Source organism: Elephantulus edwardii, unplaced genomic scaffold (assembly GCF_000299155.1).
Source record: "Elephantulus edwardii isolate Elephantulus edwardi_28Jun2011 unplaced genomic scaffold, EleEdw1.0 scaffold00173, whole genome shotgun sequence".
NCBI lineage: Eukaryota > Metazoa > Chordata > Mammalia > Macroscelidea > Macroscelididae > Elephantulus > Elephantulus edwardii.
The window spans coordinates 6,548,735-6,568,038 of NW_006399923.1; the positions used below are offsets into that span (position 1 = coordinate 6,548,735).

Consider the following 19,304-nt stretch of genomic DNA (forward strand, 5'->3'; position numbering starts at 1 on the left):
CCGTGAAAAGTCTTTTCATGGCTTTTGCCTGTTTTGTGCCTGGGTTGTCAGTCTTTTTTTTTTCTTATGAAGACCATGCAGTTTTCTGTATGCCATTGCCAAATGTTCTCTTCCAAGTCAGTAGGTTTTTGTTTAACTCTATTGGACAAAGTTTTTGATGCAAACAGTGATGTAATCTTTATAAAGTTTCATCCATCAACGTTATCCTCTTCTGGTTGTACACCTCTGACTATATTTGTCAGCCTATTTATATCACAGGCTAGGCCTTCTTAACTTTGGTCCCATTTTGCCTCTTATAATCTTTATGATTTTGGGCTTTACCTCCAGGTCTTTGTGACCACATTCACTTGATTTTCTTTATCAAGGTGTGAGATGAATCCTGCTTCATTTTTCAGCACGTAAATATCTAGTTTTGCCTGCATTAATTATTGAAGAGATTGTCATCTCTGCATTTGATAGACTTTGTTTCCTTGCCATATGTCTGTTCTTGATTCTGTTTCATTGGTCTGTGTGTCTGTCATTGTACCAATACCATGCTGTTTTTATTTTCATAGCTATGCAGTGCATTTTTAGATCAGGAAGTGTTCTGCCTCTCACTCCAGTTTTGTTTTTCAGAAGGGCTTTACTTATTGAGGGTCTCTTTCCTTTCCAAATAAACTTGACAATTGCCTTTTCTATCTCTTTGAAAAAAGAGTTGGTATATGTAATGGGATTGTGTCAGAACTGTAAGTTCCTTTTGGCAGATTGTTAGGTGTTGTTAAATTAACTGTAGATCATAGAAACCATATGAAGGACAGGCCTCAACTTTCGCCAATCTTGTTCCCTTGTCCTGATCTTTTTCATATTCCACTGTTGTAGCCACAGTGTCAATTCATCTTGATAAAGAGCTTCCTATTTTCCTGGACCTTCTACTTGCCTTTTTCCAAGGACTCTTGGCCCCTTCAGCAGGAATGGCATCCACTTCTTAAACAACATGCCTCTGGAAACTATGAATTTTTAGAAATGATCATAGTTATAAAAAGGCTTCAGCCCTTTGGTTCATAGGGTCACTATGAGTCATGCTCGACTCTACAGCAATCAGCAACAAGTTGGCCCCTTCGGACAGCATGCCTAGAGGATGTGTGATTAAGTTCCACCATCCTTGCATCGAAAGAGCACTCAGGCCGCATGTCCTCCATAACAGACTTGTTTGGTCTTTTGGCAGTCCATATATAGTCTACACTCTTCTCTAACACAGTACAAATGTATCCATTTCTCTCCTACACAATTCGGCAAGAACATTTTGATTCTTCAATAGCAACATTTTGTCACATGTCACCATTTAGGCACCATTAAGTCAATTATAGTGCATGGATTCTTTGGGCATGTTGCCAGAAAGAACCAGTGCTTGGGAAAAGACATCATCCTGAGAAAGTTGGAGGGTTAGAGAATGAGAGGAAGACTGTCAACTTGATGGACTGACACAGTAACTGTAATAACAAAGCACATCAGAGTTCCTAAAGCGGCTTAGGATAGGGCTAGGTCCAGATCTATACCTAATAAGGCGCCAGCACCCTGGTTGTACTTCCCACAAGATTATCTTGTTTATTCTTTTTGCTCATTACTGCTCATTGCTATGTCCTTTCCTTTCTCTCTCTCTCTCTCTCCTCTCTCTCTCCCCCCTTTTATGTGCTGTTGAGTTACAGCCGACTTTCAAGTGGGTTTTCAGAGGCTATAAATCTCACATAAGAAAATTGCTGATCTTTTTCTTGTGGACTAGCTAGTGGATTTGAACTGCGTCTCTTTGTAGTGTAGTGTAACTTCTCACCTCTTTCCAACAGAATACCCTATGTCCCTTTTTGTTGTTATGCACTATCATATTGAAACCAACCCACAGCTGATCTCCTAGTGTGTTTTCAGAAGCTATAAATCATAAGGAGATTGGCCATCACTCTCCTATAGATCAGTTGTTGGGTTCACGCCATGTGTCTTTGTTGCACAACCACTTACCACTTAGCACATGCATCTTGTTGCTGTTCTGTGCTTAGTCACTTACAACTCACAGTGACCCTATGCACAGTAGCTCTAAACTCTGTCCTATCCTGAGCCAATCTCATGGTCTCTGACATGGCTCCTCCAATTACCCCAGTTACTGGGCCAATTCATGTCCTATAGCGCCTTCCTGTCTTGTCCAGCCTTTCTACCTTTCCAAGCATAATGCCGTTCTCCAAGGACTGTTCCCTCCTAGCAACATGCCATAAGTATGTAAGATGGAGTTTTAAAATCCTTGTTACTGACAGTGTTGGGGGCTGGCTGAGGCTGGAACATTCCTCTTTCAGTCAAATAGTTTCAGTTATTGTTAGGTGCCATAGAATCCACTCCAACTGATATAATTCTACATATAACAGACTGAAACTATGTCCAATCCTGCAGCATCATAAATATCTACTCTGCTCTTAAACCCATCGACAAGAGTAGACAGACCTTTGAGATGAACAGTAACAGCAGGGAGGCAGTCACTCCTTGTCATAAGCAAACCCATAAGGTTAAAAAGTGTCATTTGCCCAAAGACAAAGCCCTGAATGCAGGAAATGGTGCACTAGAAGAATTAGTGAAAATGAGAACTGTAGGAAGATAGAAAAGTATAATTACAGTGTGAGTATTGTAATTAATTTTATAAAACCAATTATGTACAATTGGTTAAATAAAAATAATTGTAAACTCAAGTCACATGAATATATATATATATATATATATATACACACATGCACACAATAACATCAGTAGTACAAGGATGTTTCCTGTGCTGAAACCGGTCTTATTTTGATTAACTCTTCTTACAACTCCCATAGATTCCTGGGACCTTATGTTTTTGCCAATGCCTTCAGTGTAGAGTTTTTTTCTATCTTCATTACCAGTGAGCTCCTGTTCATATAGTACTTCCTGAAATTTTTCAGTGTCAATCACTTCTTTCTAGTACAGTGACTATGCGTATTCCTCCCATCTTCTTTTGATGCTTTCTGGGTCATTCAATACACTGCCCATAGCATCTTTCGATATTGCAACACAGGGTTTAAATTTATTTTTCAGTTATTTCATCTTGAGAAATGCAAAGTGAGTTCTTCTCTTTATTCTCCAATTCTAGTTTTCTGCACATTCCATTATACTACTTCTTGTGTCTTTTTGAGCTGCCCTTTGAAGTATATTCAGCTCTTTTACTTTGACATGTTTTCCTTTTGTTTTGGATTCTCAATGCTCCAGTGCCGTCTTTAGACTCTCATCTGACATCTATTTTGGTTTTTCTCTATCTCCTCTGTTTTTGTAATGACATTTTGCCTTTATCCCACAATTTATCTGGTCTTCTATCATTGGTGTTTAATGCCTCAAACCTATTAAGAAGATTATGAAATACAGATGGAATTTATTCAAGATCATATCTTGGTTTCTGTGGACTTATTTTCATTTCCTTCTGCCTCAATTTGAACTTGTATCAATTTGAGTGTGGCATCATGATTGGAGGGAGACTCATCAATAACCTGCATTATGTGGATGACACAACTTTGTTTGCTGAAAGTGAGGAGGATTTCAAGCTCTTGTTGCAAAAGATTAAGGAATGCAGCCTTCAGTATGTATTCTATCTGAGTGTGAAGAAAACAGAGATTTACCACTGGAATGGCAAGCCACTAGTGTCATGATGAATGGAGAGGAAATTGAAACTGTCAACAGCTTTGTCTTGCTTGGATACACAATTAATACCCTTGGAACCAGCAGTCTGGAAATATGGAGATAAAATGCACTGTGAAAATCTGCAGTTATGGAAATCTCCAAATTGTTGAGGAGTAGTGATGTCAGTTTGAAGAGTGAAGTACGTCTGATTCATGCCACAGGGTTTTTTTTTGTTTTTTGTTTTTTATTATTACTTGTTATATATCTGAGAGCTGGACCATGAATAAAGATGACAAGAAAAGAATTGATGCCTATGAGCTATAGTGTTGGAGAAGAGCACTGAACATCCCATGGATGGCCAAGAGAATGAACCAATACGTCTTGGAGAGTGTGCAGTTATTGTGCTCTTTGGAGGCAAGGATGATGAGTCTTTGCCTCACATACTTTGAGTATGTTACTAGCAGGTGTTATTTCTTGGTGAAGGACATGATGCTGGGAAGAGTGGAGGGTCAGCAAAGGAGAGGAAGACCCTCAACCAGGTGGACTGACACTGCAACTGCTTCAGTGGGCTCTTGTCTTTCAGGAAGTGTGAGGATGGCACAAGAGAATAGAGGATTCAGATGTTTTGTTCATAGGGTCACTATGAGTAATACTCAACTTGAAGCCACCTAACAACAACAGCATTCTTTCAACGGGACTTGACTTGTAAACACCTTGATAAATGGAGAAAGGTATGAATGTAGAAAGCACTTTTTCCTTTATCAACAATCAATGCCTGTAGAAGTCAAGAAATTTTAAAAAATGTATCATACTACATAAGGGACTTAAAGTGCTTAAGAGCAAGGATATCACTTTAAAGTTTAAGATGCTTCTTGCTCTAAATGTGGAACTTTTAGTAATTTTAAATATATGTTACAAGAAGGGACCAATAGTTGGAGAAGGACATCATACTTGGGAGGGTGGAGGAGAGAAAGACCCTCAGTGAGGTGCACTGATTCAGTGACGGGTGTATGGAGATAGATGTCCTGGAGACAGATTGGCAGAGGACAGAACAGAATTTAGTGTTATTGTACATATGGTAGCTATGAGTCGCAAGGGATCCAATGGCACATAACAACAACATTTACAAGTAAGGCAGGAAGTGAAAAAACTAAGAAGTATTGCCGATGAATCATATGATGGTATTTTGTGTGTGTGTGTTTTTAATTTTATTTTACTAATTTTAATGAACATATACAGAAATTTTGGATGTCCACTCATTCATTGTTTTCCTTTACCCTTTTCTTTACACTTTTTTCTCTACCACCCCAGTTCGTTTCTCTCTTTGAAAAGCAAAAGATAAACGTCTTCATTGGTATACAATCCCCCTCGCTCCCATGCTCCCTCCACCCCAAATGCACTCCACTATGCAACCGTAATTCTGGATTCCTGTGATAATCATAGCACCCTATCACATAATGCTTTTAAACTGTTCTCTCCCTCATCTGTTTCAATTCAGTATACATACTCTATCCAGTTTTTCTCAGTCTTACCCCAACCCTGATGTCAGTCCCATTCTACAACAGTGGCACCATGCAGTATTTGTCTTTTTGTGACTAAAATATTTTACTCAGCATAATGTTCTCCAGGGTCACCCATTTAGAATAATATTGCATTAGTTCCTTGTTTCTCAATGCAGCATAGTATTCCATTGTGTGAATATACCACAGCTTCTCTATCCATTCCTTTGTTGATGGGCACTTAGAAGACATTCAGATGGCCAACAAACACATGAAGAAATGTTCAAAATACCTAGCTCTAAGAAAGATGCAAATCAAAACAACTGTGAGATATTATCTCACCCCGGTCAGAATAGCAAAATTTAACAGCAAGCAACAAATGCTGGTGAGGTTGTGGAGAAACTTATACCCTTATTCATTGTTGGTGGAAGTGTAAAATGGTGCAACCACTGTGAAAAGTGGTGTGGCATTTTCTCAAAACGTTGCAAAAAACCACTTGACCCAACAAACAACCAACATCGAAGCAGATATATGCACACCCATGTTCATCATGGCTTTGTTCACAATAGCAAGGAGTTGGAAGTATTTGATGGTATTGTAAAAGAACCAGCAAATCTGTCATAGAAGAAATCAAGCCATTGTGCCCCTTACAAGTGGCACTTCATCCACATATTTAAATGTGTTATCTAGTGGGAACAGTTATTTGGAGAAAGACATCATGGTTAGATGGTCAGCAAAAAAGATAAAGCTGTCAATCAGATGGACTGACAAAGAGGTAAACATCAGTGGGCTCATGTAGAACAGTGATTGGAAGAGTGGCACAGGAAGAATCCATTTCTTTTTGTTGTCATTTAGAACTAGAGTCAAGTTGACAGTATCTAACAGAAACATGTTGTTGTGGTTGTTAAGTGCCATCGAGTCGCAGGTGACTCAGAGTGACCCTATGAAGGAAAGTCCTCAACGCTTGCTGTGCCTTTCATCCTCTCTCCAGGTTCATAGGGTTTCCAGAGGCAAGCTGTTATGGAAGTGGATGCCACTCCTCCTTCCAAGCTTGTTTTAATTGGGGAGCTCCACCCAACTCTGCCCACCATGGGTAACCAACCATTAACACATTTGACACATCAGTGTCACAGTGTTCAACCTCACAGCAACCACAAGTTACTGTTATACAGCAAGTGGACACACCAGGGCTATATAACCTAGAGGAATGTTTGAACAAAAACAATGAAAGACAAGCCCGAGGGCCGCGGATTAAAAGTCACCCATCTTTGGCTTGGTAGCATCTCTTTTGTCCACTATGCCAACCAAAACATAAGTTAAAAAAAATAACTACAACCCCCCCCCAAAAAGCCCCACAACCAAACTTTCTTACTAGTGTGTCTGAAGATCTATAATAGAGATATATTGATAATTCATCTCTTCTTGTGCCAGTCGGAACCAATTTGATGGTACATAACAATATAAAAAATGATATATTGATAATTATATGCATTAAGAAATCTAGGCACAAAATACTACATCTTCTATATAGTTAATTATAATGAAAAGGTCTGTTTGGGAATAGATTGTGATATGTTATATTGCCAGACCTCAGAAAAAAAGAATGTCATCATTATTGTATATGACCTTGGGATCATGAACATTAAAGGATCTGATGTTAGAAAAGACAACTTTTGCAAACCCAGCAGAGATCCTAGACTCATGCCAAAATGTGGAAATTTAGTCAAAGGTCTACTTTCAGAACTCTTCATTTACCTAGACCATGTGCCTATCATTTTTAATTCTCATTTCATAATCTACAGAGAAAAAGAAGAGTATGTATGTATTCAGGCAAGCATGAGAGAGTGTGTGTATGTGTGTGTTTAGTTCAAAGTATAACTCAATACATTTAAAGATAATTATCTCAATTTTTTAACTTTCTAGGTAACACATCAATAATACTTTTTAAATATATGTTCACATCATAGATTCACATTAAAAAAAAGATACATGTCTATATGAACTTTGACAAACGACAATAGTTAGAGAAAGGCTTCAGGTCTCTTGCTCATAGGCTTCCTATGAGTTGTACTCTACTCAACGGTAATCACCAACAACAATAACATATTGATATCTAAATTGTAAAGTGTATTTTTGTTAGTAACCAAGAAAAAAAGAATATATTTTATATATAACAATCTGCCCTTGAAGATAATAGAGCTGTCTATAAGGAGCTCTCGTGGCCTAATGGGAAGAAGCTGCATTATAATCCCAGAGGTATACAGTTCAAGTCCACCAGATGCTCTGCTAGAGAAGGAGGGGCAATCTCCTCCTGTACCAGTCAGATTGGATTTGACAGTACACACACACACACACACACACACACACACACACACACACAAAGATAATAGAGCTGTATCTTTGACAACAAAATGTATATTGGTTTGGTGGTAAAAATAATAATAATAATAAAAATCTTACAGCCTTTATCCCCTGGAAAGCCATGCTCTAGATTCCTCCAGGGAAACTCCTTTATTCAACATAAGAATAAATGGGAAGAAGGAGATATATTCTCCTGGAAAACACACATTTCCATATAGACCATGATCACAATATTTGGGAGCTATAGTTTTCTGCAAAATGACTTTAAGTTTACTTAAAACTTCTGAGAGAATGTCTTCCCTAGATCAGGTACATAAGGACAGGCTCATTCCCTGATAGATGTACTTCTAAGCATCAATGCAGTATAAACAGACCTCTATTGAAAAGAATATAAATATAAATTTCTTCTTGGCGTGTGAGCATATGTGTTGGAAATTATACTGAATTTAGATGTGCACAGGTTTGATGAGTCCACCTGAGTGCATATTAAGTCTTTTCAGTGATTGATTGATTCTGGAAAATAAGTGCTGTGGACACAAGCAAAGGATTAGGAATCATATTCAGCTTCCATTGTCTTGTTCCTATAAAAGCCTCATCCTTTGACGTTATTAAGAAGATATATTTGAGATAGTAAGAAGGTAGAACATATTTCATCTTACAGTTTATTAACTTGATTTATAACTCTATAATATGTAGATTTATTATTTGAACATCCACTTACCCCCTTTTTCAGAGCCTACATTTGTGAAGCAGCATTTTGCATATTTCCAAAAGTATAACTATGGCTTATATGTACAACTTTCTAAATGTTTCTTCTCTTGAAATATTATAATCCCCCAATGGAATTTTAAAATATAGTTTCTTTCAATGAGATACCTTCCAGGATAATATGTGAGTGTAAAAATTTTGCAACTGCTGTAATGTACTAAGAGAAGCAATTTTTACAGAAGCGTAGCAACACGAATAATGTGGATTTTATCAGGATTTAATTGCTCATCAAAATGATTGTTCATGAAGGAAATGATAGATCTGTGTTTGATTTATTTTCGATGCTTTCCTACCCCCCATAAACAATCCTGGTTATTCTGATATGCAAGATGCTTTTGTTAACTTGTGAATGAGTATAGTCAAATTTACTCAAGTCTCATTTCAAGAACTGCACATAACTGACCCCATTAGTCAGACATCTGACTCCACTATTCCAAAAAACCCCTTTGTGTTCTTCTAGTGATTATACAGACAACATCATCAGTTTGCTTTTTTGTTTTTTTTTGTTTTGTTTCCTTCAGCTTCATTCAGATCAAGATAAAGGAGATGGATCACTCAAATATATATTATCTGGAGATGGAGCCGGTACTCTTTTTATTATTGATGAAAAAACAGGTGACATTCATGCCACAAGAAGAATTGATAGAGAGGAAAAGGCCTTTTATACTCTGCGTGCACAAGCTATTAACAGAAGAACTTTGAGGCCAGTAGAACCAGAGTCTGAGTTTGTGATAAAAATCCATGACATCAATGACAATGAACCAACATTCCCAGAGGAAATTTATACAGCCACTGTTCCTGAAATGTCTGTTGTAGGTAAGTTTCTTTAAAATATTTATGGTGACGTTCAAAAAGTGAAAAATAAGTAATTGAAATGTCTTAAAATATTGTGATCAAATTACTGAAATCATTTTGGTACACTGTTAAGAACACATATTTTATTATCTCACTTAATAAACAAATATTCACCAAAAACCCCTCAAAAGTTAACGTACTTTCACTAAGTCTTTACAACACAAGCACTTATGTAGTCCTGTCATAAATCAAGAAAATAGCATTAGCCATCAGTAGAAAAAATATAAAAATACACAATTTTTGTCATGGGTTCAGATAATAGCAATGTGAAAGAATTCCTTAATATTTCATATTTGTAGTATAATAAATACTTTACAAAATATTTCATGCATAAATTATTTATAATTTAAGAATCTATCTTGGTTATCAGGCAATAGAGTAAAATAACCACTTAGATTATCTAACTTTGAAGTTGAGTATTTAAAACTATCTTTTTATTATAACTTAATGTAGTGAGATGGATGACATGAAAAACATTAATGGAATCAAAATATTACTGCTCATAATATATGATGGGGTGGTCTATGGGCAAAAACGTTAAAGTTGCTTTGAATTTATTGCTGTTTTATTAGCTTAGAGAATGGCAAATAATTAAAATTACAAGAAACACTGATAGTCTAGTTAAGTATCTATTTTCCTGTTTATCCTATATTTTTAGTGGAAGAATGGATTAGTTTCTACGGGACCCTTTAGAAGCATCCTGAATACATTAAATAGAATTTAATAGTTCATGGATCTTAGGATCCTTTTGGAAAGTTTCTATGTTTAGAACTTATTATATTAATAAAATTGTATTTCAGAGAAGATGTTAATTATTATAGTTAATTAGTCAAGGTGGTAAGAAATACATACTTACTCCTTTGTGATTAGAAATACCCTTTACTTGAAACAAATCTGTCATATGAAAATGAATTGACTTATCAGAACATTGCTAGCTACTACATTTATTATCATCTGATCAACGGTATCAATACCAATTGCATACACACACACACACACACACACACACATATATACACACACATATGCACACACACACACGTATATATATTTATTTCCTAAACATAGAAACTCAGAGGTTTTTTAGTAGTAACAGGATACTCACATATACACAGGCACACAAACACATTTCTGTCCACATTAAGAAGAAATGTTTCTTGAAGAGGTCATTATTAAGGCCAAAAACCAGTGCTTTTGCTCGTCCTTCTGGTACTGTGCAGAACTAAGCTGAATTTGGATACTTCAGGTACTTCGGTGGTGCAAGTCACAGCTACAGATGCCGATGACCCTTCGTACGGGAACAGCGCCAGAGTCATTTACAGCATCCTTCAAGGGCAACCCTATTTCTCTGTGGAACCTGAAACAGGTTAGAATAATGAATCACCTTTTCTTAACAGAATCTTGAGATCTTGATAAATTGAAAATAGCTCTGACAACACCAAGAATAAAACATTAACGGTTAATAGAATAGTACCTTACATTGTTTGAGTAACCTCAATAGAAATATTACTGCTTTCTTTTGTATACTGTCATAGATTTTGATCATTAGGTAAAATGCATGTGATAATATCTATGAAACAGAGAAACATTATACATTTTAAATAGTAATACAATTTCTGAGCAGTAAAAATTAGCAAAACATACTTTTTTAAAGAAAATGACTACTTACAGTGTTATTTGTGGATTTAATAAAATAACTGAAAATTTATGAGAATAAGAAAAGTTGTTTGTGGTTTTGTTTTTGTTTTTTTATTTTCCTCAAGGAATAATCAGAACTGCTTTGCCAAACATGAACAGAGAAAATAGAGAACAATACCAAGTAGTCATCCAGGCCAAAGACATGGGTGGCCAGATGGGCGGCTTATCAGGGACCACAACAGTGAACATCACCCTGACGGACGTCAATGACAATCCACCTCGCTTCCCGCAGAGTAAGATGTTTTTAATGTTCTTCCCTCAGGATGAGTGAAATAATATTTGGTATTGTTGTGTGCTGTAGGATGTTTCCTACACATTGAAATCCAATAGGGAAAGAGGAAAACTCCATAGGGTTTCCTAAGATATAAATCTTTACAGACATAACTACCACATCTTTCTCCCATGGATGTATTTCAACTACTAGTTAGTAAATAAACAATCCTTGCATCACCATGGCTTCCTTAAAATAATAATAATACTTAACAGTAATTTTATTTAAAGCTGATAAAATGCACAAAGGGACAAAGTTTCTATATCTTTATTATTTCAGTTATTAAAATATACAATGGAATATTTCAGTAACATTTTATTCATTTACAAGGGAATTTATCATGTCAACCTTCTTTAAGGGACATTTTTCAATTAGAGAAAGGAAATAATGTCTTATCTAAAGACTATCTAAGTTAAGCATTTATACTAAGTGGATTTATTTTTACTTAGAAATTTAATATAGTTTGATCTTGAGGGTACATTTTTCCACCTAAAAATTTAATTTGACTTGTTAAATGACTGAACTAATAAAGGCTTTAAAAACATCTTACAAATTAATCAAATTTGCATTCAATATCACTGTATTTGACAATATACCCATTGTTGTTGTTGTTATATGCCATCGAGTCACCTGCGACTCATAATGACCCTATGTACAACTGCCCTAAAGCCTGCTCTGTTCTATTCCAATCTCACTGTTTCCGACACATCCACCCTCATTATCCCAGTCACTGAATCAATTAACGTCAAACAGGGTCGTCTTCTCCTATACTGTGCCTCCATCCTCCCAAGCATGATGTCCAAAGTATGTCAGATGAATCTTCAGAATCTTTGCCTCCAAGTAGCAGTCTGATTTAACCCTCTCTAGAACTATCCTGTTCATTTTCTTAGCAGTCCATGGTGTATTCAATACTTTTTTCCAAGACTACAGCTCAAAGGCATCAATTCTCCTTCTATCCTCCCTAGTCATTGTCCAGCTCTCTGACAGATAGCAAGTGATTGCAAAGACCATGGCCTATATCAGACACATCTTAGTCTCCAAGGTGACACCATTCCTTTTCAATACTTTGGAGAGGTCCCTAAGAGCAGACTTTCCCATAGCAATGCATCTTTTAATTTCCTGGCTGCTGGAGCTAAGAATGTTGACTGTGGAGCTAAGCCATTTAAAAATTCTATCTTTCTTGAATCCTCCTGGTCCATTGATAAATCTATATTATTACATAATTAGCTCTCATAAACTCAAATTAAATTAAGAATAGGTTAAGACCCATTAGGTTCTGATGAGTATTTATCATCCTTTCCTACATAAATTGTCTACACATGCACACAGTGATAATTATACTGTATCTCAATGGAAACTACAAAGACATAATGATTTATCCTGCTGTACTAAATGACTGAATATTTTGAGATGAAATGAAAGGAATAGATACATTCTCTGTATATACTGTGTCCATAATGATACTTGGTATTTATTATTCTCTGTCACTTTCCTTGGATGTTTTGTGTTTGTCTGTTGGTTTTTGGCTTAAATATAATGATGGTAAAGTACGTAAATGCAAAAGACACTAGCCCACCAGAGCTTTCTATGTTTATACCAAAAAATGTGAAGTTCAGGGAATCATGGCCTAGGAATAAAATACAATGATGATTTCTTTAAAATATTTTGCCTCTTTCCCATGATCGTTTTATGTAGCTTAGCTATAAACTTTATTATATGCACTGATTTGATTTAAATCACATTTATAAAATAGTGTCTATTACTGGTCAGATTTTCTTTAGCTGCTGAATTATATGTTTGTGTTATTCCAAGCTTCTCTTACTTGTTACTTAGGCACTTGTCCACTAGTGTTGTCAATGTGGTGTCATCTTCCAGAATACACAGAGAATGGCTATGGCTTATGGTCTACTCACAAGAACAGATGTCAGGTAGATTTTTTACACTTATGATTGATTGCTGTTGTTATTGTTATGTGCCGTCGTAGTGACCCTATGTACAACAGTCCGAAACTCTGCTCTGTCTTGTGCCAATCACACTGTCTCTGACACACCCATCCTGATTACCCCAGTCACCGAATCAATTCACCTCATAGAGGGCCTTCCTCTCCTGCTCTGTCCCTCCACCCTACCAAGCATGATGTCCCTCTCCAAGGACCGGTCTTTCCTTACAACATGTCCATAGTATGTGAGACGGAGCCTCAGAATCTTTGCCTCCATGGAGCAGATTGGTTTAACCCTCTCCAGGATGAATCTGTTTGTTTTCTTAGCAGTCCATGGTACCTTCAATACTCTTCTCCAGCACCACAGCTCAAAGAAATCAATTCTCCTTCTATCCTCCTTAGTCATGGTCCAACTCTCTGATGCATAACAAGTGATAGCAAAGACCATGGCCTGTATCAGACTCACCTTAGTCTCCAGAGAGACAGAAAATGTAAAATAATGTTCTCTATAGGGTTTAGAAAATGATTGCTAACACAATTAGAAATGCCCAAACAGTTGATGCCTTTGAGCTGTAGTGTTGGAGAAGAGCAATGAACATCTCATGAATGGTCAAGAGAATGAATGGATATGTTTTGGAGAGGGTGCAGCCAGAGTGCTCTTTGAAGGCAAGAATAATAAGGTTTTGCCTCACATACTCTGGACATGTTCCTAGGATGTGTTATTTGGAGATGGACATGATATTGGGAAGGGTAGAGGGTCAGCAGAAAAAAGGAAGGTGGATTGACACAGTGACTGCTGCAATGGGCTCTGTGTGTCAGGAAGAGTGAGGATGGGGCAGGACAAATAGGGCTCGGATCTTTTGTTCATAGATTTGCTGTGAGTCGTACTTGACTTCATAGCACCTAAAAACAATAACCACAGTATATGGTATAGAAGCATCTATAGAAATTAATTATAATACTAAACATTGCATACACATTTGTATTTCTGAATACTTTTAATTTGAGTCCGTTACCAGAAAAGTAATATCATGCATCAAAAAATCCCTCAAACAAACATTAACTAATTAATTAGGCAATGCTAATAAATCAATACTATTCATGGCATTAAAGGATGTTTTATTGGTAATAAATATCATTAGAATGAATATTGAGTTATACTGAAATATTCAGGAAAGCATTAAAATCTAAAATAAAGTTCATTTACACACATCACATTTTATAAAATGATAGATTCTGATGAAATGGACAGAATAGAAATGTTAAAAATAGTATTCAAGAAAAAAACTATTGTAATTTCTATTATGTATCTACTTATGTATTGATTCATTGAATATTTTTTTTTCATTCAAAATTTGCAATGGAGAGCTGGTAAGACACAGTTTGCAATATCTAACATATTAATAAGACAAGAGTGGCATCCACTTGCTAAATTACATGCCTCCAGAAACTAGGAACTTTGAAAAAATGTGGATAATTGTAGAGGGCCTTCAAGCTTTTTGTTGATAGGGTTGCTATGAGTCATGCTCGACTCAAAGGCAATCAACAATAACAACAACGACTGTTATTAGTAGTGGAAATTTACACATTGCAAAAGGATTTTTTAAAAGTACACTTAATAATTTATTCATTGTCCTGCCTAATTTTTCTTAGCTCACAGATGAGCATAATCTCCATCTACAAGTGAGTTAGATAGGACGAAGACATTGAAAATGAGGGTACAGTGATGGCCCAGGTGGGTTAAACAGCAAGCCCATTTTCAGCTGTGCCACACAATTTATTTAGAGGAGCTTCCTGTGTCTTGTCTCATTATTTTAGAATTATGGATGTAGGCATAATTTATGGGTTCTTATTTTCTAATTATCTTTACATCTATCAATATTTATGACCAGATCTGGCTCTTGAGAACAGTCAGTCATGGCAATTAGAATGCTATTTGATAGCCTGATTCATCTAAATTCTGGAAAACTAGTTTATAATACCATTTAATTGAACAACCATGAGTTGAAGTAGTTCTGCTTGTAAAGACTTTCATATGCAGCATAATATCGCAACATTATAACTGGCCTGTAAATACTTATTATTTTTAAGATTATTCCTATTACACAAAAGAGGAAAGAGACACTAGAAGGAAATGATAGACAGAATAGGCTACTGCTGTATAGTAAATAGAAAAGGAAACTATATATGCATATAATATATGGAATTTTACATTTTCTTTTAGTCAGGATGCATTTATTTTTATATTTTTGCTTTAACCCAATGATGTTGATGTTATGTGCCATTGAATAAGAATCAACTCATAGCTGACCTTACAGCAGATTTTTAGAGACAGTAAATGACAAGGCTATTATTCATAGGGTTTTCAAAGGCTTGTTAATGAATGATTAAGCATTCTTCTTCCTCTATCTTAGTCTGCATGCTCAACTAAAACCTGTCTATCATGGGCGACACTGCTGGTATTTGAAATGCTGGTGGCATAACTTCCAGGATTACAGCAATTTACAAGTCACCCCAGTACAGGAAACAGACAGACAAATGTTCTACCCATAAGTAGAAACTATAAGCAAGCAAGCTTATATATATATATACACAAATCATAAATTAAGCCTCAGCAAGCCAGTCACAGGCCTTCCCCCATACACCAAATTGACAGAGAAGTGGTTCCCCTTCAAGAAAAAATCATAATACAAGCAAGCATACATATAGTATGCAACCAACAATGCATGAAATTGGGATATTTATCAAGGACATGTGAAGAGGTGGGATGCACAAATTGGGGCAGATATTCTGCTGCCCTCAGAGGAGTAGAAGCTAGTCTGCTTGAATAAAGTTGGTGTCTCTGTCTGTTCAAGGGATGGGTGGTTCCCAATCAGAGGAAGTACGTCAACTAATCTGAGATTGTTGTTGTTATGTGCCCTGGAGTCGTTTGCGACTCATAGCAACCCTATGTACAACAGCCCTAAACCCTGCTCTATCCTTTGCCAATCGCATTGCCTCTGACACACCCATACCGATTACCCCAGTCACTGAATCAATCCACCTCATGGAGGGTCTTCCCCTCCTGCGCTGTCCCTCTACTCTACCCAGCATGATGTCCCTCTCCAAAGACCTGTCTCTCCTTGCAACATGTCCAAAGTATGTCAGACGAAGCCCCAGAATCTTTGCCTCCAAGGAGTAGTCTGGTTTAACCCTCTCTAGGCTGAATCTGTTTGTTTTCTTGGCAGTCCATGGTACATTCAATACTCTTCTCCAGCACCACAACTCAAAGGTGTCAATTCTCCTTCTGTCCTCCCTAGTCATTGTCCAGCTCTCTGATGCATAACAAGTGATTGCAAAAACCATGGCCTGTATCAGGCACACCTTAGTCTCCAGAGAGACACCACTGCTGTTGAGTACTTTGGAGAGGTCCCTAACCACAGACTTTCCCATCACAATACGTTTTTTGATTTCCTGGCTGCTGGTGCCAAGAGTGTTGACTGTGGAGCCAAGCAAACTGAAGCTGTGGACAATCTCAATCTCTTTGCCATCCATCCTGATGCTACCAATTGGTAGATAGGTTTTAATAAATCTCCCTGATTAAGATAGACTAGGTAGCAGGATTGGCCACCCATTTCTTAAATAGCAGGGCTCTTAAATTCCTATGAACAGTAGATGAACAAGGATAGTTATAGTAGTAGAAGTAAAGCACAGATTGGAAATCAATCAAAATGAGGAAAAACAGTGAAAAGTACAGCCAGAGTGCTTGTTGGAGGCAAAGATGATAAAATTCCATCTTGTATACTTCAGACCTGTTTCTAGGAGCGGCTATTTATTTCCTGGAGAGGGACATTATATTTGGAAAGGTGGAAAGTTGGTGAAAGAATGACCCTCAACGAGGTGGAGTGACATAGCAACCTTAGAAATGGGCTTGATTATGTCAGAGATGATAAGGGTGGCACAGGATGGGGCAAGGTTCAGATCTGTTGTTCATAGAGTTGCTATGGGTCACACTTTATGCCATCTAACGAAAACAACAACCCCCTGTGACATGGTACCTCTATATATAACAGAATAAAACTATGCTCAATCTTCAACCATCCTATTGTTTCAATCACTCAGTCAATCTATCTCCTTGAAGGGCTTCCCCTTTTTCCCAGGCTCATTATTTTTCCAAGCATGATGTCCTTTTCTAGGGATTTCTTTCTCTTTATAAAATGCTCAAAGTGTATAATGTCCCTCTCCAAGGAATAAATATCCTCTCCTAGAAACAGGCCTGAAGTATGCAAGATGAAGTCTCACCACTGTCCTCTCTAAGAAGTTCTCCTAATGCATTCATTTTATCACAGATTTGTTTATTGTTTTGTCATATCACAATACATTGCATATGTTTAGTCAACATCAAAATTCAGTGAAAAAAATTTTCTGTTTCCTGATTTGCATATGAAGCAGTTGAGACTCTCACGACTTGGGTAATAATCTGTTCCTTATAATTTCAAGTGGTTTATTTGGCCTTTAGCACTGATCCTTGGTATTATATTTGCCTAATACAACACATATTTTTTATTTCTTGACTTCTGTTGCTACAGGTGGTGATTATAAACTCAAGTAAAGTGAAATTCTTTACAAATTATATCATTTCTCCATTCATCATGATATTGACCATTGGCCCAAGTTTAAATTATTTTTATTTTCTTTATATATAAGTATACATAAGTGTAGTTTATATTGAAGGCTTTAGTCTTGAAACTTCATCTCTGCTTGACATTAGAAAGTGTTAAAAGATTTAATGATTCAATAAATTTAAATATTCAATGAATGTAAGAAACTGAATTATGCTACTGGTATTATTTTGTTATTATTATATTTTTATTACTGTTAAATGACCGGCAATAGGGTAACAATTTAAACCTTGTTATTGTTGTTTTTATTATTGTTAGGTGTTGTCAAGTAGGACCAACAGTAAACTTATGAACAATGGATCTTCTGAACCCTGTTCTATCCTATGCAGTCCTCATCCTTTTTCACACACTAGAACTCATTGAGTCAGTCACCATTTCAATCCACCTGCCTGGAGTATGAGATGAAGCTTTATCATCTCAGGAGGGAGTACCATTTTGTGACTGATAGGCTATTAACCATATTCATATAAGGATTTAAACTTTAGCTAATGTTAATTCCAGTTAATATGAGAGATCATGAGGATGACATAAAATAGAAGAAGGTTAATAGGGTCATTTGGAAATTTAGTCAGTTTGACTGCACCTAATAACAATGAAAATTAATCCCGTTCCAATGTATTGCATCTTTGGAAGAAGCAGTACGATCTCAGAACTTTGTAGAACAAAGAAATAACAAAAGTAAAATATTCGTAATTGTTCAACTTATTTCATTATGCTGATTCTAATTTGCATTATCAACCAGTGACAATATGGTACTCTCGGGAACTCGTGTCTGATTTACCAGGAGGTTTGGTTTTGTTTTGTTTTCTCAACTGATGGAAACAGTTGGCATTTAGAGATGCTGCTTCAACATTTTACAATTCATATCCCAAAGGATGATCGTGTTCAGAATGTCGGTAGTGCTAAACTTGATAATTTTTATATACATATGAGGAACAGCACCTGTGAAATCACATAGTCACTTATTTTGTAAGAAATCTTTATTTTCACACATGCTTTTAAAAAAAAAACCAAAGATATATTGCAATGGCAAAAAAAAAAGGTTATAATTGTGCTTCCTGAATTGTTTTGTTTTGCTTTTCAAAGCAGAAAAGACAGATTTTACAAAAGCAAAACTTTGTATCGTGATAAAGAGTCACTTCAGTGTCTTGGGCAAAATGGGTAACAGTTCAAGAGCAGGCAACATATATTCAATTGAGAAGTCAAGGAAGAAATCACTAGAGAAACAATATTTTATCTGATTCATTTCAGAATAAAATAGATTCAGCCACAAAAATAGAAGGGATGAATCTCCTGCAGAATTTTAAAGTGAGAAAGCTTACAGTGTTTTAGGAAGAAAAGGCATCTCTGGCTAGATCATACCAAACAAGGAGGAGCAGGAAATGAGGACACTGGCAGTGATAAATAAATATCATCAAACAGAATTGTGTCAATTATGTAAATTATTATTATTTTAGGCAATCTTATAAGTAAAAAAATAGATGGAAATTAATGTAATTTCTATCAAATAATATGAATCTCAGAAATAAACTAAAAAGCTAAGAATATACTTTAACACTTAATTTTAGACAATTCTTCACTATCAAAACTGCATCTCCATTGAAATG

The 19,304-nt window shown here is 36.2% G+C and overlaps 1 protein-coding gene across 1 annotated transcript in view; it reads left to right on the top strand.

The window, feature by feature from the left end:
• Window positions 1-7,763: 7,763 nt before the first annotated feature.
• Window positions 7,764-19,304, top strand: part of CDH10 (cadherin 10, type 2 (T2-cadherin)) — a 117,992-nt gene continuing 106,451 nt past the window's right edge. Inside the window, exons 1-4 of the mRNA XM_006895670.1 lie at window positions 7,764-7,814; window positions 8,795-9,089; window positions 10,375-10,494; window positions 10,892-11,059. Of these exons, the coding sequence (XP_006895732.1) occupies window positions 7,764-7,814; window positions 8,795-9,089; window positions 10,375-10,494; window positions 10,892-11,059 (634 nt within the window). The remainder of the gene's footprint in view (window positions 7,815-8,794; window positions 9,090-10,374; window positions 10,495-10,891; window positions 11,060-19,304) is intronic.